General features: G+C 40.5%; 1 protein-coding gene across 1 annotated transcript in view; it reads right to left on the bottom strand.

The window, feature by feature from the left end:
- RECK (reversion inducing cysteine rich protein with kazal motifs) overlaps positions 1 to 15,083 on the bottom strand; it is an 84,339-nt gene extending 69,256 nt beyond the window's left edge. The window contains exons 1-2 of the mRNA XM_047098894.1: positions 14,984 to 15,083; positions 2,538 to 2,596 (exon numbers count right to left, since the gene is read on the bottom strand). Of these exons, the coding sequence (XP_046954850.1) occupies positions 2,538 to 2,596; positions 14,984 to 15,083 (159 nt within the window). The remainder of the gene's footprint in view (positions 1 to 2,537; positions 2,597 to 14,983) is intronic.
- Between the last annotated feature and the right edge of the window lie 7,780 nt (positions 15,084 to 22,863).

Here is a 22,863-nt window from a genome sequence, read left to right as displayed (position 1 = left end):
ATGGAGAAAACCGGGCTACCAAATCTGTTGGAGAACAAAGGAGAAAAAGAAAGAAGAAAACAGAAAAGAAAAAAAAAGTTCATTCTAAACTGTTCTATAAACTGCTTTTAGTTAACTGATGACAATGTAAAACAGATTATGTCATATCCTTGATATTAGTGACGAACAAATTTGTGAATAGCATTATGGCACAAACTTCCATAAAATGGCATTAAATAGAGACAAAGTCATGGTGGGGGGGGTAGGGGCTTTTATTTTATTTTTTCATTTTTATTTAATTTATTTTTTTTAATTTACATCCAAGTTAGTTATCATATAGTGCAGCAGTGATTTCAGGAGGCACAAAGTCATTTTTAATAAAGATGCTGAGGAGCTGACAAGTTTGTTCACCAGGCTAACTGGCTCTCTTCCAAAATAGAACTTTAATTAATGTGATTACAATTTGATGTCTCAGTAAATTATAAACCATTACATGTATCAGACAGAACTTCACGGTTACCTGCAAATAGTCAAGACTGTGAAATCCATGAGTGCTAAGGACAATGAAAAAGGATTTATCTCCAGTTAGTTTTAATAGCCATTTTTCTCCCAAACTATCAACTATAATTAATAAGTGACAAGAGCTAGAATATCACCATTTTGCAACCCCTAGTGAATTAATGCATTTAGGCAATTATCAAGAATGGCTGTAATGTTAATTACAAAAAGAGACAACCAGACACAAACATTATAAGTAAGATCTGCTGAACAAACAAAACAAAACAAAAACCTAACCTGAATCTTATCAAGCCTCTGGACTTGTCTCATTAGGTAACTGCTAGCCATGTGTGACCATCTAAATTCAAACTCAAATCAGTTAAAATCAAATAAAATTTAAACTCAGTTCCTCAAACTTCTCTTTCTCTTCAATCTCTTTTTTTTTTAAGTTTATTTATTTATTTTGAGAGACAGAGAGAGTAAGTGCAAACAAGTGGGGTAGGGCAGAGAGAGAGGGAGGGAGAGACAGAATCTCAAGCAGGCCCCACACTGTCAGTGAGGAGCCTGACTCAGCTTGAACCCACGATGAGATCATGATCTGAGCCCAAACCAAAAGTGATGCTTAACTGGCTGAGCCACCTAGGCACACCTTTCCTCAACTTCTTTAAACACATTTCAAATGTTTACCTGGCACATATAGCTGTGGCTACTATATTGGATCACACAGATACAGAATATTTTCATCACTGCAGAAAGCTCTCTGGATAGCCCTGCTTTAAATCTACCTACCACTTACTAAGACATACAGAGGAAAGAGGAACACATTAAATGATATCATGGGTTACAAACAGCATAATTCAGATTGTGAGAAACTCTACAGGATAAATGACCAGATTTATTCATTAAATAAGCAAAGTTAGGAAAGCAGTGTTTCCAAAAGCAGCAGAACTATTTTAAAAGCTCCCTTATGGTGACACTATCTAGGGACCATTTCTGCTTTTAAAAGCTACTGTTCTGGCAGTAAATTTGCAGAAAACTTAATTTGCTATATTGTTTTGACATGAAGTCTCTAGCAGTTACCTAGATGAGCTGAGTCACTGTCTTGTTTTATAATTAGAGAGTATCTTGCAAAATCTTTCTAAATTCACAATATTGTTTGAGAGAAGTTTTAATCCCAGTTAGGTAGCTCTCTAAATTTTAGGCAGTGACAAAATCTACATTATTGAAAACTCTTTAAAAGGCAATTGAGGCCATTCATTCTCAAGTGCCAAGGCCAGCACTACACAACCAAGGGGATGAAAGGCAGACTTTATGACCAGGTATTGTCTCAGTGGAATTTTACTTAAAAGGTTCAACCAGAAAAATTCAAATTCACAGTAAAGTTTGAAGAGCAGTACAACACCCACATAGTCTTCATGTAGATTACTCATTATTAACATTTTGCAACATTTGCTTTAACTCTCTCTACATACACAGATATTATTGCTATTTTGGAACATTTTATAATTCATTACAGACATGATCATTTATTCCTAAATCCCAGCATGTTATCTCCCAAGAGCAAGGACACTGTCCTATGTCACTGCAATACAATCACCAAATTTAGGATCACAGCATTGATACATTATTACTAGAGCCCATATTCAAATTTCACCAATTTATCCCAATAACGTTATTGATAGCATTTTTTTTTAAATTCCAGGATCACATATTGCATTTAGTGTCATATCTCTGTAGTTCCCTTTAATCTTGAAGTTTCTTAACACTGATAACTTTGAAGACTTCAGGCTGTTGTTTTGAGGAATATCCCTCAATTTTGGTTTGCCCTATTGTTTCTTCAATGATTCAGGTTATGCATTTTTGGCAGGAATCCTACTAAAGATGCTGTGCTCCTTTTCAGTGAATCATGTCAGCAGACACACATTAATTTGTTCCATTACTGGTGATGTGAACTGTGATCACTTGGTTAAGGTGCTGTCCAACAGATTTCTCCGAAACAATTATACTTCACATAAACAGTTACATAACCAATAGCCTTAACAATTATTACATAAGCTTACCTGTTCACATACGTCATGGCACATTTGGTTATCCTTTGAATGATTACAACACAGTGCACCTAGGAGAAAAAATAAACACCAGATGTTGCCCACTATTAATTTAAAAAGATGATTAAACTAAATCAGATGGCTACACAAACCACTTATTCAACAGATTATTATTCATTTTAACTCAACAAACTTTTACCACATACCTATCACAAGCCAAGGCCAGTGCTGGGTTTGAGGACATGGTCCCTGCCCTAAAGAAGCTTGCAGGCTAACAGGGGAGATGGTCATACACACTTTCTGTGTGCCAGAATTTTACTAAATTTGCTTTATGCATTACACCTCATTCAATCCTTATAATTACTCTATAGGCTAGATTCTATTATTGTGCCTATAATGTAAGACTAAAAGATAAAAAGGAAGTGAATTTTGTTTTGGACATGTTAAATATAAGGTTCCTATCGGACACCCAGATGGAAATTCCAGTAAAATCAGAAAATTCAAGCCTGGATTGTAGGTAAAGTCAAGCCTAAAGATCCAATTTGGAAGTCATCAGTATAAAGGAGGTATAGTACATGGAAACGAGTGACATTGTCTAGGGAGAGTTCTAGTGAGAAGTGACCACAGCACCAAATTCAAAAAACACAAAATCTGAGACATGGGAAGGAACAAGGAAAGAGACAGAGATGCAACAGTCAGAGGGGTAGGTCAGCCTCGAGAGAGTAGCATTAAGAAGAGGGAGTAATGTCATGAACCCAAACATACAAGTTAGATTGAAGAATCAAAAAAGGAAATGGCCACTTAGTAATCCTCAAAAGGTATTCTGTGGAGTAGAAGTGAATGATACTAAGGAGTAAACCAGAGGTGTGGAAGTATAAACAACAAATATAGGCTCTCAAGAAGTCTGGCAGAAATGGGAGGGAAAAAGAGAGTAGCAGTTACAGGAGGAAGCAGGATCAAGTTAAGAAAACCCTCCCTCCCCCTTTTTAGTTGGCCTTGGTCCCTGATTCCTTGGAGAAAGACTCTAAATCCTGGGAATTTCTAGAGTAATAGCTGTATCTTTGTTATGCTAGTGAGGTGGACTCCCCCCTCAGATAGCTTCAGGATGGGGACTGGCCTAGCCAGAAACACTAGCCTTATGTTTAGAAGGCTGGGGCTTTGAGCCACAGGACATCAGCCCAACCTCCAGCAGGAGAGGGAAATGGACATCAAGTTCAACCATATGGCCAATAATCCAATCAACCATGTCTATCTATATGATGGAATTCTAATGAATACTAGATATCAAAGCTCAGGGGAACTTTCTAGTTGGTGAAGATGCTAGTGTGCCAGGAGGGTGATTCTATGAGGAGAAGGCACAGAAGCTCTGCATTTCCTCCCAGACCTCATCCTGTGTATGTCTCTTCATTTGGCTGGTCTTCCTGATTTGTATCCTTGATAATAAAACTGTGATCATAACTATCACGCTTCCCTGAGCTCTATGCATCATTCTAGTGAATTACTGATTCTGGGGTGGTTGTGGGAAGCCCGGATTTATAGCCAGTTGTTCAGAAGTGTGGGTGGCCTGGGGACTCCTAAGGGCGGCTCGTATCTGGGCTAAGTGTTGTGTTGTTCAGTATCATGCCCTTTAACCTGTAGAGTCTGCTCTAACTCTGGGTGGTTAGTGTCAGAACTGAACTGTCATACACACAGTTGTGGATGAAATAGGAGATTCGAGAAATGAGGTGATTGCCGGAAAGGGATGTGGGTTAAAGAAAAGGCACTGAGTTTGGGGCTAGGGATACAACAGTGAATAAATGTTATGTTCTCTGACTTTATCCGGTCTGATGGTAGAACAAAGTCTAGACAAGAGGGTAGGATATAAGGTCACTCACTAATAAATTAAGAGGAAAGCTGACAGCCTCCATTTTTTTTTTTAGTGAAACACAGATTAGGTTTGAAAACAAAAAGGGTTGAGATGGGGTTGGGGGCTTGAGGTGAAATTGTAGAAGTGTGGAACAGTCACTTCAGAGAATAGAGAAAGGCAACTATAAATAGGTCCCTCAAACTTGTATTCTACTCATGACTTTTAATATCTATCCCTCAGGAGAAAAATTTCATGTTCAAATAAACTGGGAAATAAGGACTAAAAAAAGTTACAGAGAATTCCTTACTGCAGGACCAAAGCCTTTAATATGTTTATATATTATTAATCTCCCAAAAAGGGATCCAAGTAGACAGACTTCTCAGAGCACAGAACATTTTTTTCATGCCACTTACTAAATTTCAGAATACCAATTTGAGAAACATGAAATTAGAGGAATGGAGAAATGTTGCCAAGCAGCATTACAAGCCTAAGGAAATGCATAAATTGGCTATAAAGATAATCAGCAGGGACATGTTATTATTCTAGAGTGGACCTGAATGGAAAAAAGATACAGCTAGCTGGATTGATCAGGGGCTGTCAAAAGAGACAAGAAGATGAAAATATTTCAGACAGCTGGATCTGATACAATAGTTTAAAACAGAAATTTGCAACATAATCTCTTCAAATGCAATCTATACAATTTCATTACACAAAGTAGATGAAAGAAGAGCTTTTTTAGTGAAGGTAGGATTTGTATGGGGGGGAAGGAAAGAATAAATAGATGAATAAAATAAGTCCTCTTTAGATCTTACAAGGAAAGCCTTCTACATTCAAAACTGGAAATTGTTCTCTATAAAACAGTGTCAAAGTATATGATACTACTGGCATATTACTATAGTGTTGTTCCATAGAAGACAATTGTGGGGCTGGCTTTCCAATATTATTTCTATGAAAAAAAAAAAAGTGGCTTCAAGTTCTAAACGCTTGACTTACAAATTCTGAAGAATATAAAAACGTCACTAAATCAGAAGAAGAAAAAGTCCCTTGTTTGTAAAGCTATAGTTACTTTCTTAGAAACTTTAATTCGAGGGGAGAGGGGGGCAATCACTCATGAGGCTTTCTCAAAACACCCTTTCTTCCCTGCCATGCCATGCTAAGCTTCCCCCCACCCCCAACTTCTAAGATTTAGTTATGTCCCCAGCCTCATTACTCATTAGAATGGGGAGGGCAGGTAGGAAAAAGAAAAACAAAACACAAAAAAGGCTCTCCTGTGTGATAATGATGTACTCTTTTGAAGTCCTGTAGAAATTGCCACTTTCTACTAGCCTCTAACACAAAGGTCATTTGAGGGCAAAAAATCCAGCTGATCGTGAGCAAAGATAACTCAGGATAACATATGGTCCCAATAAGCACAAGCTTAGCAAAAAGTAAACAATCAGGCAGACAAGAGTCTGATTTGGGCCTGGGGATTTTTGAAAAACAGTTTCTTGGAGCAAAGGTCTATTTCAGAACAGAAACAAAATGTGTTATAATTAAAAGTCCAGTAACAATGGAAAGTTTTATTAAAAACATAAATATAAAAGCCTATTTTTTTCCTATTTAATAGTTAAGGTCAAATTTACAATGTAGTGACCCCCCAAAGTTAAATTTTTAAAATAATTCTTTTTTTTCACTAAGAAACTCCAAGCTTTGGAAAGTAAAAAGAACAATGATCTATAGTCCCACTGTCTTGCCAGAACCTATGTTGACATTTTGACATATTTCTTTCTAGTCTTTTCAAAAGCCTTCTGATAATTCTGACAATATGGGATTACAGAGGGCAGCCCAAAGTCTTCTGGTAATAACTCCCTTCCCCCTCCCAATGGAGCATTCCTCTGTAATAGTGCATTTCCTCCCTTGAGAGGGCTGCCACCCTCCATGAACAGGCTCAGGGGACCTAAACTCCATCACATTTTCCGTACCCTCTTCTTAACCTTAGCCATTATTACATTGGCGCACATTTTCCTTCCTTTGAAACTTGTTAGAATCTTTAACACTGCATATTTTTCAAGAAATAAATGTCTTCAAATAGACATCAATTCATATGCCTTCATTAAGAATGAGGAGAAGGGATTCAAATGCAATTAACATGGTAATTAAAGGTCTTTGTCTTTTTTAGAGCTATTAAAATGGGTTAATTGGGTCATTTAACAATTAGAATCCAAAAAAACTCTCCAAAGCCTTATGTTTTTATATGGCAATGGATTCTAAAAATACTTTGTATTTATAATTTGTTTTTAAACTAATTTCTTATTCTTCAAGAAAAATAGTTTAAAACCTGCTTATTTGCATGAAATGGAATGGAACAGATAAAGGTAAATTAGTTCAAAATAAAATTTGATATTCACATTATGAAAATACAAAGCTCAGGTGTTATCCTCATTAACGACACATAAGGACAAGTGTCATATTTTGCACTCTTATTCCAAGAGTCTGTAATTATAAAATTAATAAAACAAAAACCCAAACAGATTGCTAAAAGACATATATATTGGCTTTAAGGAGGTACAATCTAGAAACATGCAAGCAGAATTACCTAATAATTAGAAACATCAAGGTTTGGCTAATAGTTTGGGTCACATGTGTACTAAAGATAGGCAAGTAAGCAGGAAGCACATGCTCCAGCCACAAGGGAAAAATGCAACTTCTAAGACCAACCAGCACTTAAAACAACAAATACACACCCTAATCTAAAACTAAAATATTCATAGAATCATAGGATTTTTGAAGTTAAAAGGAATTTTGCCACAAAAACCTCCTAAAAGCTATAATTCAATTTAGTTAATTAAAAGGTATTCTTGTTTTCTTTTCTAAAGAAAATAAAGATTCCTCCTAATTAATGTCTTCCTAAAGAATTACTAAAACAGAATATATACATATATATATCCCGCACTGTTGAGAAAAAAACTAAATCTGAGCTGATACTAGAAAAGGTCATTTTAAATAAAAAAGACATGTTAACAAAAAACTGATCTTGGGGCGCCTGGGTGGCTGAGTTGTTTGAGCAACCAACTTCTGATTTAGGCTCAGGTCATGATCTCATGGTTGGGTTGGTGGGACAGAGCCCCGCCTTGGGCTCAGTGCTGACAGCATGAAGCCTGCTTGGGATTCTCTCTCTGCCCCTCCCCTGCTCGCACTCACTTGCCTGCATGTGCACTCTTTCACTCTCTCTCTCAAAATAAATAAATAAACATTTAAAGCAATAAATAAATAAAACATTTAAAAGCTGATCTTACTTTCTTTTTTAACATTTTTTAAAAAAATTTGAGACAGAGAGAGTGCATATGTGCGTAAGCTGGGGCATGGGGCAGAGGGAGAGAGAGAGAATCTCAAGTAGGCTCCAAGCTCAGGCCAGAGCCTGATGTAAGGCTCATTCTTACAACCCTGGAATCTTGACCTGAGCAGAAATCGAGTTGGACACTCCACCGACTGAGCCACCCAGGTGCCTCTGATCTTACTTTTAATCATATTTTTATTTTCAAAACAGCCTGGAAATTGACACTTTTAAAGCATTTAAATGACAACTACATCTTCAACTTATAAGTACATTCTTGCAATCATTATACTTATTCCTTTAAAGATATGTGTATGTTTGGGTTTACATACAAAATATATTATCACCTAAGGAAGAGCCAAACAGTAAAGTGATTACCCATATACGCACTATCTGCATTCAACATTGCTAACATTTTGTCATACTGCTTTATTTATCTAGAAAGATATATGTATTTTTTTCTGAATTATTGGCAAGTTACAGATATCCTTCTCCATTGCCTGCCAAACAGCCAATTATATTCATTTAAATTTTTAAAATAATTCTTTTTTTTTTCCACTAAGAAACTCCAAGCTTTGGAAAGTAAAAAGAACAATGATCTATAGTCCCACTGTCTTGCCAGAACCTATGTTGACATTTTGACATATTTCTTTCTAGTCTTTTCAAAAACCTTCTGATAATTCTGACAATATGGGATTACAGAGGGCAGCCCAAAGTCTTCTGGTAATAACTCCCTTCCCCCTCCCAATTACCAATATGACTGCCACATAGACCTTTCATAATGTCACTCTTCTAATAAAGGGCCCACAATGGCCTCTTGCGATTCCAATTCTAAACTTTGCAAATCTTCCTTTAACCTTACCTTCCCTGACCTTCTATTATTTTTCAACAAGGAAAGCCTATAGTTACCTTGAACACTGCCTTCTGACTGAAATGCTTAGTGCCCTTTCCCTGCTGACCTAAATCCCAAATACTTTCAACTTTTAAATCCTACCTCAACTCTTAGTACCAATAACTCCAAGCTCTGTTTGATTTTTTGGCCCTGATATTCTAGTCAGAACTGGCAACCTTAACATTTCAATCTTCTCTAACCATATCATGCGTGTACTTATGGTATCCCCAGTTTGACTGTAAACTTCTTGTATCCATTTAGCATAATGTTCAGCTCAAAAAATGTTATTCATTGGTTAATAAGTAACAATTTCCAAGTTATACAAAGGCTTTTACCAGCAAAAGGTACAAAAAGTTTTATTTCTCCCACCATAACACTTTAGTACCACATTTCATATGGTGACTAACCCATAATTTAGCAATATCATAAGAGGTTTTGGCCTAGAACAAAAGATAAATTGGACAATCACATACGCAGGCACAGAAGTATGCAGCCAGCTGGGGATGGGCCCTGCAGCCATAGGTCAAGAAGAGTTGGGGCAGGGGAAGCTGAAATTTTATGGTAGTACAGAAACGATGAGTAAAAAGAAGAAGCTGGTTGGTGGAGAGTGAGTGGGAAATGCAAGAGATGCACCGAGAAGCTATGAAAGGTAGAGAGAGACTGTCCCTAACAGCAGTCTTAGCTCCTGGCAGCTTTCCAGTTCCCACAGCAGCCCTCAGGGCTGCTCTGCTGAATTTCCTACCTTTGGATTTCCATGTGTCTCCCTGTTAGATGCTACACAACTAGCCCCCAATCCTGAGCTGCCTTGGTTTCTGTTCCCTTAGGGGGTCAAAAAACCCTTAACCTAGACATTCATCATTATGAAACAACTAAAGCAAAGGACTGTCCTTAAGGTCCTCCTCACGGATGCTAATAGCCAGTATTCTTGGATGACTCCTTTGCTCATTCTACGCTGCAGGCCTCCCATCTATAAAACAAAGAACCTAAAAGTATAAAGTCTGGCTCCCAGTGGTATATTCCATAATGAGAAAGTTTCTCTTAATACTATACTTTTCTTGATGTCTTCATGTTATCTGTGTGCTTTACAGCACCCATCACATTATGTGCTATATACTTGACTAAATCACATTTTTCCTCAGAAATACTCTCCAGATTTAGAATATAAACTGATACATACTACTATAATCACATAATGTTAGCAATGTAGATATACATATATTGGTGATATTTAATGTCTGAATTTCCTACTAAACGATAAACCCCATGAAAGCAGAGACTATGTCTGTTTTTGCATATCACTTTGTATCTGGTGCCTATCACGGTGTCTGGCACTATTAACAGCTTAACAAATATTTGCTTAATGGATTACTGCCAGGTATGAAATTTAGCTTAATGAGCAATAGACCTAGGGCAGTTATTCCTAATATCTATCTTAAACATATACAAAAACAGAACTTTTGATGCTCTTGGCTCACCTGCCAACTCTCCTCTAATCTGCTCCTACCCATCTTCCCAACGTCAGTAAATGGCATCATGTTTTACAAAATTGCTCAAGGAAATAAACGTTGAAAAAAAAAAAAAACCAAAACTGCTCAAGGTAAAAAATCTACAAATAATCTTTAATTTTTCTTTCCCTCACTTCCCACATCCAATCCATCAGCAATATATCTTGAACCTCTCCTCTTCTATCTCCACCATCACTTCACTCTAAGTCACCATTATCTCCTGCTTCAACTACTACAGAGGTCTTCTAGTCAACCTGCTTTTACTCCTACCCTACCATGATCACATTTTTTTTTCATTCAGCAGCTAGAGTGATCTAAAATATAAATCAAAGCTTATATCTCTTACATAATAGTCTACCAGTTTCTTTCTGCACAATAAAATAATGCACAATAATCCTTATGTGGCTTTTTGCAAGGCTCAGCATCATTAGCTCTAGCCTACTCTCCTGTGCCCTATGCTGCAACCAAACAGTTCCTTCTTGCCTTAGGGCCTCTGCACTTTCTGGTCTCTATCTCTGTCTTTCTTAAGACCTTTAGTCTTCAGATTTTGCTGCTGAACTTTACCTTTTCAAAGAGGCCTCTCTTCTCATCACTATGTAAAGAACTCCCCCCTCTACTCACACAATTCTGTTATCAGCTGGTTTCCTTCATAGCATACTTAGCACTATCAAAAATCATTTTATTTATCTGTTGATTGTCTATCTCTCCTCTGGTAGAATGGAAACTCCTTGAGAGCAGCAAACCTGTATCTAGAACAGTTCCTGACATGTAGCAAACACTCAATAAGTATTTTTCAAATGGACAAACTCGTGCAGTATGCTTTGTTCTTTTAAAAACTACATTTCAGGGGCGCCTGGGTGGCGCAGTCGGTTGAGCGTCCGACTTCGGCCAGGTCACGATCTCGCGGTCCGTGAGTTCGAGCCCCGCGTCAGGCTCTGGGCTGATGGCTCGGAGCCTGGAGCCTGTTTCCGATTCTGTGTCTCCCTCTCTCTCTGCCCCTCCCCCGTTCATGCTCTGTCTCTCTCTGTCCCAAAAATAAATAAAATAAAAAAAAAAAAATGCTTTAAAAACTACATTTCAAGTATATAATAACCACCTCCTTGACATTGTCCCACTTTTTGTCTAGAAGAGGCACACTTTGGGTGAAAAGTATGATTATTGAAACTGCTTAAATCTAGGGATATGAGACAGGAACTTTTTTCAGCACACCAGAATAAACTGTATCTGGTCTATCACCAATCCTAGCTCTTTCCACAATGTGGGCCAAGATATGTGTTTGTGAAGAGAATCTGTTTTTTATTACTTTCCTCTAGATAGTGTTTGCTTTTTTCTAACTTAAAATTCATTACATTCTTTTTCAGGATTCTAGGCTATTACATAATTCCTTAAATGTCAACTTACTGAAATTTAGCCCTTAATGTTACATCTTTCCTTCTTTCATACCATTACAAAACATCTTAAATAGAAACAGAGCTACTATTAGGTGCCATGACACACAGAGCCTGAGATCTGAGCATAGGGTCCCATCCCATCCTTCAAAGAGAACATTAGAAATGGGCAGGGGTAGGGGGGCAGCGTGTGGGGCTGAGATTGGAAAGTACAGTGGGATAGGAAGAGTGGCACTACTCCAATGTAGAGGTGTGGCCAAACTTCCCAAGACAAAATAATCACTGAGTAAGTAATATCATTCCTTCACCTCCACCCCCAGGAATAGCAATAAATATCTCTAAGAACAAATAAGACTTGTAAAGCCTTATACCAGAGGATACACGAGTACCCAGTCTTGGAGAGGAAAAAGAAGACTGATCAGGAATAAAAGCCAGGCAGGCCTTCAGTGAAATACAATTTAATATTTTGTTCTCAATTTTTATTTAGGATTGAAATCCACAGTGGAAGCTTTTGTCCACTGTATTATTCAATATCTTTTATGTAAGGACCAGGCAATACATGCTTCCTAGAATTTAGTACAAGGGACAAATCTCACTTTTAGCTCAAAGTTGAAATTTTTTTTTTTTTTTTTTATCAAACAATGCAAACTCTATGCTGTCATGGACTTTTAGAGCTGGAAGGGTCTTTAGAAATTATCTAGCCCAGCATTTTCTAAAGCATCCTTTAGGTGTCATGAACAAAAAAAGAGCTCTATAAGCAAACGAATCTCTTTTTTTCTATAATTGTTGAGATACAAATCAGGTTACATTAATTAAACAAGAAGGCCATTAGACTGAGGTGGTTTTAATGCCTCAGTAGCCTATTTATACAGGCCAAAACCTAAGTTTATAATACCTCAAGATTAAGAAATCGAAACCTAGGGTCAACCAATCACAAACAGCCACCTGGGCTTTCTGGATAAGGCAACTTCTTAACCTATAGCCAATCAAATAATTTCCTTGCTTTGCTTCCACATCTTCTCTATGAAAATCTTTCCTCCAGCTCCTGTCACTTCCCATTCAGTGATATTGGATTCAAATCAATTTTTGCTCAAATAAACTCTTAAAAATTTTAATATGCCTTAGTTTATACATTAACAATCATGACCACTAAATTCACCTTTTGACTTTTATTTATTTTTTAAAGATATCCTTTTAAGTAATCTCTACACCCAACCTGGGTCTTGAACTTACAACTGGAGATCGAGAGTCACATGCTCTACTAGCTGAGCCAGCCAGGCTCCCCCTAAACTCACCCTTTTAAAGCGTACAATTCAGGGCGCCTGAGCGGCTCAATCGGTTAAGTCTCTTGGTTTCCACTAAGGTTATAATCTCATGGTTCATGGGTTCGAGCCCCACATCAGGTTCCACAGCTGGCAGCACGGAGCCTGCTTTGGATTCTCTCTCTCTCCCTCTCTCTCTCTCTGCCACTCTTGGCTTACTCTATCTCTGTCTTTCTCAAAATAAATAAACAAACTAGGGGCGCCTGGGTGGCTCAGTCGGTTGAGCGTCCGACTTCAGCTCAGGTCATGATCTCGTGGTCTGTGAGTTCGAGCCCCGGGTCGGGCTGTGTGCTGACAGCTCAGAGCCTAGAGGCTGCTTCAGATGCTGTGTCTCCCTCTCTCCCTGCCCTTCTCCCACTCATGCTCTATCTCTGTCAAAAATAAATAAACATCTAAAAATTTTAAATAAATAAGCAAACTTAGTAAAGTGTACAATTCAGTTGTTTTTAGTATATTCATGGAGTTGTGCAACCATCACTACTACTTAATTTCAGAACACTTTCATTTTTGTTAAAAGAAACTTCATACCTATTAGCCTTTTTCCCATTCCCCCAGCAAACAAGTTTCTTTACTATAGCATCCTTGGACCCTTTATCGTGACTCTAACATGTTTTGTGAATTTATAAGAGAAGGGTACAATGTGCAGTGTTTCCCAAACATGTAATAGGTAACATTTCAGTGCTTACTATACGCTATTCTAAATTCCAAACATGTATTACTTCAATTAATTCTCACAATAAAATCCAAAAGGTAATGTATATAGTAACTGTGGATATTAACACACAGAAAGATTAAGGCTAAGTAACTTGTTCAGATATTCTTAATTACTCCACTCTAATATTTCCAACAGAATCAACTGGTTGTGGGATGAGAATGGACAACTAGTATTCTATGGGCCATAACTTTGAAATGCTTTAGATCAACTTAATGAGAAAAAATGGGGCCCAGAAAGGTAAGCTGACTTAGCCAAGAATACACAGCATATTCCTATTTTCTCTCTTCCTCTCCTTTGATTTCTAACTGACAGCTAAATTTGGAACCCCATTACAATTAACTATCTAATCCCAAGTTCCTGACACAATTCTCGCCCGCCTTTAAATACTTTATTTTCTTAAAACAAAAACAAAAAAGAAACTTTTAACATTGTAAACTGCCTTAAAACCTTGTTGGGATTGATTCTGCTCTTTCTACGTGTCTCTGCCTGTAGGCAATGCACATCCCCACCACCCTGCATGTATAAATCCCAGCCATCTTTCAATGTGTGCGCAGTTGGAGGATCTCTCAATTTTCCTCCTACGCTCGATGGATGTCATCTCTCTCCCTCTGTGCACCCACAGCCTTCCATCTCCTCTGGACACTCTGGCCTTGAATTCCAGCGGCTTGTGTCCGGCGGTACCCCACCTCCTGGCCAGAGAAATCGCAGAGGGCAGGAGTTGGCATCAACTCCTAAAGCCCGGCACGTGGGAGATACTCTACCAGCACTGAACAATTTCTTATCCATTCTTGGTTTAATTCCTCAAGAGCAAGAACACAGCTCTCCTTAAGCCTGCTAGCCGCCCCCCACCCCCCACCCCGAAAGCAGAGTTTACTGATTCTTAATCTGTCTCCCGCCAGAGCCCAGCGCTGCCTTGGACACACAGTGCACCCACCGCGGGTGGCAGCAGAAGTGGATTTAGCAGGCTCGGGCCGATTCTCTTCAGAGACTTGAACCTGGCAGGCTGTGGGCCCCATCAACGCTCGCCGCCCGAGGTCTGCCTTACTGAACCGAGGGTCAAGTTACAACTGGCCAGGGCGGCGGTAAGGCGCCTGCACCTTGGAAATCCCATCCAACCCTCGCCACCGTTCCAGGCGAAGGCATTTCACCCTCTTCTGACAGAGACCTGAGCCCGGTGTGGGGTTGAGGGCCGAGACGGGGGCCCCTGCCCTGTGGGTGACAGAGCAAGGCCTCGAACCCGGGTCACTGTTCCCAGGGCAGCAGATGACCGCAGCGGACAGAGCGGGAGTGAGGAGGGCTCCTCGCTCGTCCCGTCTCGACGCCCCCTCCCGCCCGCTGGGACCTCCGGACCCTGGGTCACCGCACTAGGTCCAGGTCTGGGGGTCGCGCGCACCCCCGCCCCCTGCTCCGCGCCATCTTGGAGAGCTGAGGCGGCCGCCCCGGACCGCCCCGAACCGTTGCTCCAGCAGTTACTCACCCGCACTGCCCGGGGCCAGGCCTCCTGCCACCTCCGCGACCTCCGCCACGGCCAGGAGAAGCAGCAGCGCGCCTCGCCGGGAGGCCGGGACGACCGCCATATCCGGGCCAGGGGGTCCGGAGCCACGGGATGCTCGGACCCAGCCTGGCCGCCGCGGCTGCTCGCGGAGGCCCCGCCCCGGCGCCCTGGACCTTTAGTGATTGGCTGCGGCGCGCTCAGGCCCCGCCCTTCGGCCTCTGGGAGGTTCCAAAACCTACTGGGGGCGGGAACATTCCCGAGACCCCGGCTCTTTGTTAGGACACAGCTGTGTGACGGCTTGTGTAGCGGAGTCCCGCAGCCAGCGTTCCCCAATCAGACGATGTCAGAGCTGGAAGGGCTCTTACAACACCTCTAACACCACCCGAACTTTGCGGCTGGGGGTCACTGAGGCTCAGAAAGGAGACGGACCTTTCCAAGACTTGCAAGTCCAAGCCTGAACCAAAGGGACCTCTCCCTTTCACTTCTCTTTACCCTGAATGAGCTTCTTAATATCCTTTCCGCCTCACATCCAAAGAAGGCACCCGGGTCAACCCGACCTCCCTTAAAATCTGAGGGGCACTGACCAAGACATGGTCCCCTAACAGGGGACCGAGGGACAGATTCGCCACCAAAGCTCATGTAGCACATGTAGCCCCTATATGTCTTTGATGTACAGTTTAAGTACCAATTCCTATTAGGAAAAGGTGAGGGTTGGAATGCTTGTGTACCTAGATACGGAGAGCCTTGAATCTCAGGTTGAGTTTAGATTTCGTTTAAGATATAATTTGGAGGTGGGTCCCCACTCCACCCCTTACCCCCACAGCTATTTTGGGGAATGTTTGAGAGGGTCCACTGGTTTTCAAAGTGCCTCTCTTTCTCTTTCTTTCCCTCACCTTTTCCCCTGTCTCTTTTACTGAAATAATACCTTCTGTTCTCCCTTCCCCCCCCCTTTGTTTTTTTTAAAAAAGCATAACCACAGGTATGAATGTAAAATTCCTTAATATTATCAAATATCCAGTAAGTGTTTAGATTCCCCTGTCGTCTTATCATTTCTTTTTACAGTTTTTCAAGTTCCAAACAAAATCTATATATTGAAATTAGTTTATACGTGTTTTAAGTCCCTTTATATCTACTCTCTCTAAGTTTACAAAGGGAAAATATAAAGAAATCATGATGATCTTTCTAAGACATTTGTTCTGATGACAACTCCCTGGCTTCAAACCCTGAGAGGCCATGTCTTTCTTACAGGATAGAATGATGTACAGTTATTTAACATGGTGTCAGAGGGTCTTAGCAATTGGACCCAATCACCTTTTCCAGCTTCATCTCCACACCTTCCCTGCACTTCTGCCACCATCCTTTCAGAACCTCTTACCTTTAGTTCAAGACCTTTGAGGTGCTTTCACAGCTCTGTCACAACACCTACCTCCTCCACAACACCAATTCCCCAGTTCCTGTGGTAACCCTCTCAGCTGAGGGAACTAAGATGGTTGCTCTAGGCCCAGCTGTGCCCTGGAAGGACCTGAGCAGGTAGTGGGCTCTGTATAAGGTGAGCAACACATCTTGCTGGCTTGGGACTGTCCTGATTTTAAAACTGAAAGTCTCATATCCCAGGAACCTCCTTAGTCCCAGGCAAAACGGGACAATTGATCTCCGTAGTTCTGTGCACCTTAGAAAATGTAATAGAAAGACCTGTAAGGAGGTTTCCATATGGGAAAATGGAGTCATTTAGGTAATAGATACCAGTCCCAAGATAATGCAATAGGTAGACTGTCATAAGCCATGCAGATGGGTCATTAGACCCCTGGGTCCCTGTATTAGAGTCCTAGGCTGCCATAACAGAGTACTATGAACTGGGTGGCTTAAGCAACAGAAATTTATTGTCTCAGAGTTCTTGAGGCTAGAAGTCTGAGATCAAAGTGTTGGCAGAGTTGGTTCTTTTTGGGAGCTGTGAGGGAGAATCTGACTCATGCTTCTCTCCTAGCTTCTGCTGTGTTACTGGCAGTCTTTGGCACTCCTGGGCTAACAGACGCATCACCTTCATCTCTGCCTTCATCTTCACATGGAATTTTCCTTGTGTGTGTGTCCAAATTTATCCTTTTTATAAGGAAAGCAGTCATATTGATTTAGGGGCCCACCCCACTCCAGTATGACCTCATCTTAACTAATAACATCTGCAGTAATCCCTATTTCTAAATAAGATCACGTTTTGAGATACTAGGGGTTAGGACTTCAACATACAAATTTGAGGGGAGGCAGGGACACACAGTTCAACCCATAGCACTTCCTAAAGGAAAGACCATCTACTCGTCCTATCAGAAATCACTGACTCTGAAGGAGAGGCTGAAGAAGGGGGAAAAGGATAAAGGACTGGTCAGTTGCCGTTCAAAGATCCTAAGTCTCCCAAGAATAGGAGTGGTTGGGTGCACCTCTGTTGACTCACAGAGGTGATACCTGGAGTCTGTGCACAAAAAGAAGGCTTGAATACTTGGAGATCTCTTAGCTATAGAATCAGAAATGACTTTATTTCCAGGTAGTTCCTATGAGATATGGCAGCAAACCTGAGGTCCTCCCACACCAAAAGATAGCTGACTGGCCACTATATCCTATACAGAGCACAAGCGTGGGAGGGGCAGAGAGAGAGGGAGACACAGAATCATAAGCAGGTTCCAGGCTCTGAGCTGTCAGCACAGAGCTGGATGCGGGGCTTGAACTCACGAACCACGAGATCATGACCTAAGCCGAAGTCAAACACTTAAATGACTGGGCTGCCCAGACGCCCTTATTACAGTCTATCTTCAAATAATAATTATCACTTCACGTAAAATGTATGAACATGACAGCAATATGAGTCCATTTTCCCCTTTTGTGCTAAAGTTGTCATACATTTTGCTTCCACACACTGTTATTATTTTGCCTTTTTAAAAAGTTTTATTTATTTATTTATTTTGAGAGAGAGAGAGAGAGAACAATCAGGGAAGCGGCAGAGAGAAGGAGAGAGAGAGAATTCCAAACAGGCTCTACACTGTCAGCATGAAGCCCAATGCAGGGCTTGAACCCACGAACCAAACCTCGAGATCAGGACCTGAGCCGAAATCAAGAGTCAGACGCTCAACCGACTGAGCCATCCAGACACCCCTGTTTTGCTTTAAATAGCCGGTTATATAAACATGAGATTTTAAAATAAGAAACAATGTCTTTTATATTTACTTACATATTAAGCATTTCTGATGCTCTTCTTTCAAATTTTAGATCCAAATTTTTCTCTGGTATCTGGAGGAAAGAAACTTTTTAATTAAGAACACAACAGGTTTAAAAAAACAGACAAAAAACAAAGAACAGGGCAGGTTCTGTTGGTTTTAATTAGCTAGGATCCCATACTTTGTTTTTAGGAATTTATGCCCAGTAAATTTCTGAAGTCACTCCTTAATGAAAATAATTTTTCTGGGTTTGTTTAACCTAAATACATTTTACAATCATGAACTGATCTATCTTGATAAGGAAGAGGTCTGTTTTGAATTCTTTAAGACTCGATGATATCTGGCTTTATACGTATATAGTGCACCAATTCAAAAAATATTAACATATTTTTATTTCTAGTAATGCCTTCTCTAGAACTAAAACATGCGGGTAAGGCAGTCACCTCATCAGAGATGATTATTAGAGTAGAAAAGTAGACAGGACAATTCCTAACTTTTTGGTTTTAAAAATAGACCTTTGAAATTCCAGGCAGAGACAGTGGTCATTGGAGTAAAAGCTTTTGAGATGTTAGAACCTGGCCCCAAAGGCTGAGGGCATAAAATATTTCTATGAACACAGACTTGGAAGAATATTCTGATAGACACAGTCCCGACTCCCCCCACCCCTGTCAGCCCCCAACAACTCACTCTGAGGGTGTGGGGAGGGATGCACTGGGGTGGGACCTAAAGCCCCAGAAAGGCTTGAGAATATGGGATAAGAGAGGATCCGAGCCTCACTCCTCACTTCCCATGGAGCTCAGGGAAATGGCACACTTCACTGAATTCCCCTGCACGCTGCATGATGGGAATGTGGACGGGAAACGGAGGCAAGTCCGTCTTGTTCCCTGCTCTCCAGTTAGAGTGCCACAGAAGAGTGGCTGAAGGTTTTCTGTGCCCTCCGAGAGGAGCAAGCAGGAGTGGAGAGCACACCGAGAGCCCGAAGAGGCCTCAAGATTGGAGCCGAAAGGCTGTGGCTGTTGTTTTGAGTGATCTATATAATTGGATGCCAGATGGGAGTGCAGGTGTCAGCAGAACTGATGATGACAACTGAGGACCAGATGTCCTGCCTTCTTTCCCAGTCCCAGCTGGTGGGTTCGGCTCTATATATGCTTCTGAAAACTAGGAAGGGTGTCGAGAAGCCTTGCCTGAGCCGAGATCCCACCAAATTGACTAAGATTAAGTTTTAGTCATTTAGCACAAAGGGGACTTGGAGAGACAGCTACCTGTCCATCAGCCCTTTTAGAAGTTGTTGCTTACAAGCAACTTTCCAGTCAGAGAAAACATTTTCTGTTGTCATGTTCACTGCTAATTTAGTAACTGGGCATATGGCTTTAGAGATCAAAGGAGACGCCTGTGCCTTAAAGGAGAATCTGTGTATCTGGCATCTCCATTGGTCCCTATCTTGAGACGTCACAGGAGGAAGAGAAGCCCTACTCCAGGGCATCCAACACCAACACTATAAAATTCAGCATTGTGACCCTCAATCTGTGGCTCATAAAATACGTGCCAGGCTCCGATACATCCTCTAAAGATAGGAGACTGTGAGCATGAAATTGTCCCCATTCCCCACTTTCCTTGTCTGTTTATTTCAGTAATTTCCAAACTTAGAAATATTATTTTTATTTTCTAGCTTATTTCAGTAATTTCCAAAGTTAAGAAATATTATTTTTATTTTTCAGCACTGGAATCTTTTTTCCAACAAAATCTTATAGAGTCCTGCTATGTAAAATAGAAAAAAAAAAGTGCTGTTTTATTGTTACATTTCTTTTATCAGTTTAAATTTGTAACAATTGCTTGGTTCAAAGACAATGTACGAAAATTCAAAGATAATGAGATTATGATGAACACAAAAAACCTGAAATCTGGAATTATGGACGATAAGTGCCTTCGTACCAGTTTCAGCCTCCAATTTATGTTTTGTTTTGGTTGTTTGCTGTGGAGAAAATTCTCATTCATGCAGATGAGTAGTTTGCAAAGGATCATGGTTTTTGAAATAGCTCGCCTTGCAATCTCAAAGTACTCTGTATTTACATTAGGTTGGTTCCTTGAAAATTTTTTTGTTTCAGTATTGATTCGTGAAAATTTATGTGCACACTTAAATCTGCACATGGCTGTTTAGAGCCACTTTATTCATAGTTGTCAAAAATGTGGAAGCAACCAAGATGCCCTTCAGTAGAAGAATGGATAAATAAACTGTGGTCCATCCAGACTGTGGAATACTATTCAGCACTACAAAGAAATGAGCTATCAAGCTATGAAAAGACATGGAGGAAATTTAAAAGCGTATTATTAAGTGAAATAAGCCAATCTGAAAAAGTTATATACTGCATGGTTCCAACTATATAATATTCTGGAAAAGGCAAAATTATGGAGATGGTAAAAAGATTCAGGTGCCTGGGTGGCTCAGTCTGTTAAGCCTTCGACTTTGGCTATGGTCATGACCTCACATGATCTCGCCCCACATTGGGCTCTCTGCTGTCACCACAGAGCTTGTTTCGGAACCACTGTCTCCCTTTCTCTCTGCCCCTCCCCCACTCTCTCTTTCTATCAAAGATAAACATTAAAAAACAAAAGATTAGGGATTTCTGGTGATTAGAGGGGAGGGAGAGACGAAGAGGCAGAGTACAGAGGATTTTCAGGGCAGTGAAGCTATTTTGTACAAAACTATAGGGCTGAACACATGCCATTATATATTTGTCCAACCCCACAGACTGTACAACACCAAGAATGAATCCTGATGTAAATTATAACTCTGGGTGATGATTGTCCATGTAGGTTCATCGGTTGTAACAAAGATAATCGCTCTGGGGGCGCCTGGGTGGCGCAGTCGGTTAAGCGTCCGACTTCAGCCAGGTCACCATCTCGCGGTCCGTGAGTTCGAGCCCCGCGTCAGGCTCTGGGCTGATGGCTCAGAGCCTGGAGCCTGTTTCCGATTCTGTGTCTCCCTCTCTCTCTGCCCCTCCCCCGTTCATGCTCTGTCTCTCTCTGTCAAAAATAAATAAACATTGAAAAAAAAAATTAAAAAAAAAAAAAAAAAAAAAAAAGATAATCGCTCTGGTGGGAGAGGTTGCTAGTGGGGGGGGCGATGGGGGACATGGGAACTCTGTACTTTCTGTTCAGTTTTGCTGTGAACCTGAAACTGCTCTAAAAGACAAAGTTGATTAATTTTAAAAATGCTAGTTTGACATTAAAATTCAGAAAAAAATAGTGGTTCACCAATAAGGCTGGATATCTGTTCAATTCCTTATCAGAAATGTGGTCAGACATGGGGGAAGGGAAGGGTAAAAAATAGTTTCAAACAGAGAGGGAGGCAAACCCTAAGAGACTCTTAAATACAGAGAACAAACTGAGGGTTGATGGGGCGGGGGTTACGGGAAAGAGGGGAAAATGGGTGATGGGCACTGAGGAGGGCACTTGTTGGGATGAGCACTGGGTGTTGTATGTAAGCGATGAATCATGGGAATCTATTCCTTCAAGCCAAGAGTGCAGTGTATACACTGTATGTTAGTTAACTTGACAATAAATTATATTAAAAATGAAAAGAAATGTGGTCAGAAAAATAGCACCTCAAATTTATGGTTCATCCCCAAACTATTTATGATGTGATGTTATTACTGTGTAACAAGTTGGGTGTTCATTTGTTATTGTGCGTTCAGCTAGGACACCATGATGAGAACACGCAAGGAGCAGATGATTCTGAGCCTTGCCCGGCACTTAATTGAGAACAGTTCTTATGTGTACTCTCTGGTACAATTATATACACACGAGCGGATGTGCATCAACCCAGATTAAAGAAAAGATCAGTGCAAAACTACACTTTTTCTAATCAAGGACACATTTAAAGAAGATACAATAAACACAGAGAAGACAGGAAAAGACATATTCTGTCTATACAAAAGGAAGTCAACTCAATGGCACCCATGCTAACATGATAGGGGGGCCCAGTGTGTAAAAAAAATCAAAGCATCTCAAGTTTGCATGTGTCCACTGTCTTACTACCTATTAAAAGTTATTTGGAATATATATATTTTTTTAATTTTTTTTTTCAACGTTTATTTATTTTTGGGACAGAGAGAGACAGAGCATGAACGGGGGAGGGGCAGAGAGAGAGGGAGACACAGCATCGGAAACAGGCTCCAGGCTCTGAGCCATCAGCCCAGAGCCTGACGCGGGGCTCGAACTCACGGACCGCGAGATCGTGACCTGGCTGAAGTCGGATGCTTAACCGACTGCGCCACCCAGGCGCCCCTGGAATATATATATTTTAAAGAAATACTTGTAGAGTCTGACAAACTTCCATTTGGTTGTAGTTTGATACTTGCTTGATCAGTCTATATTATTCAGGAGTTTTGCACGATGTATGTTTGAACTTGTCTATTTTCATTCTGATACCTTCTCTCTTCCAAAATAATGAATCATAGTCCTTTCCACAGCTGGAATAAATATGCTATTCTGTTCTTTTTTAGATTTTTGTAATCACAATGGTATTTGATGTTTAATTCGAATGCATCAGAATCCAACAAATGGTGTGATGTGTGGATCGGAGGCAAACCTTCATCCATTTGAATGTTGTTGCTGCCCGCTACTAAAGAGTGATTTTTTTTTCTTCACGCTGTGAATTTT

Source organism: Lynx rufus, unplaced genomic scaffold (assembly GCF_022079265.1).
Source record: "Lynx rufus isolate CCGP_SWC_20201006 ecotype Redwood Valley unplaced genomic scaffold, mLynRuf1.p SCAF_10, whole genome shotgun sequence".
Taxonomy (NCBI): domain Eukaryota; kingdom Metazoa; phylum Chordata; class Mammalia; order Carnivora; family Felidae; genus Lynx; species Lynx rufus.
This window is presented reverse-complemented; position numbering and strand designations above follow the sequence as displayed.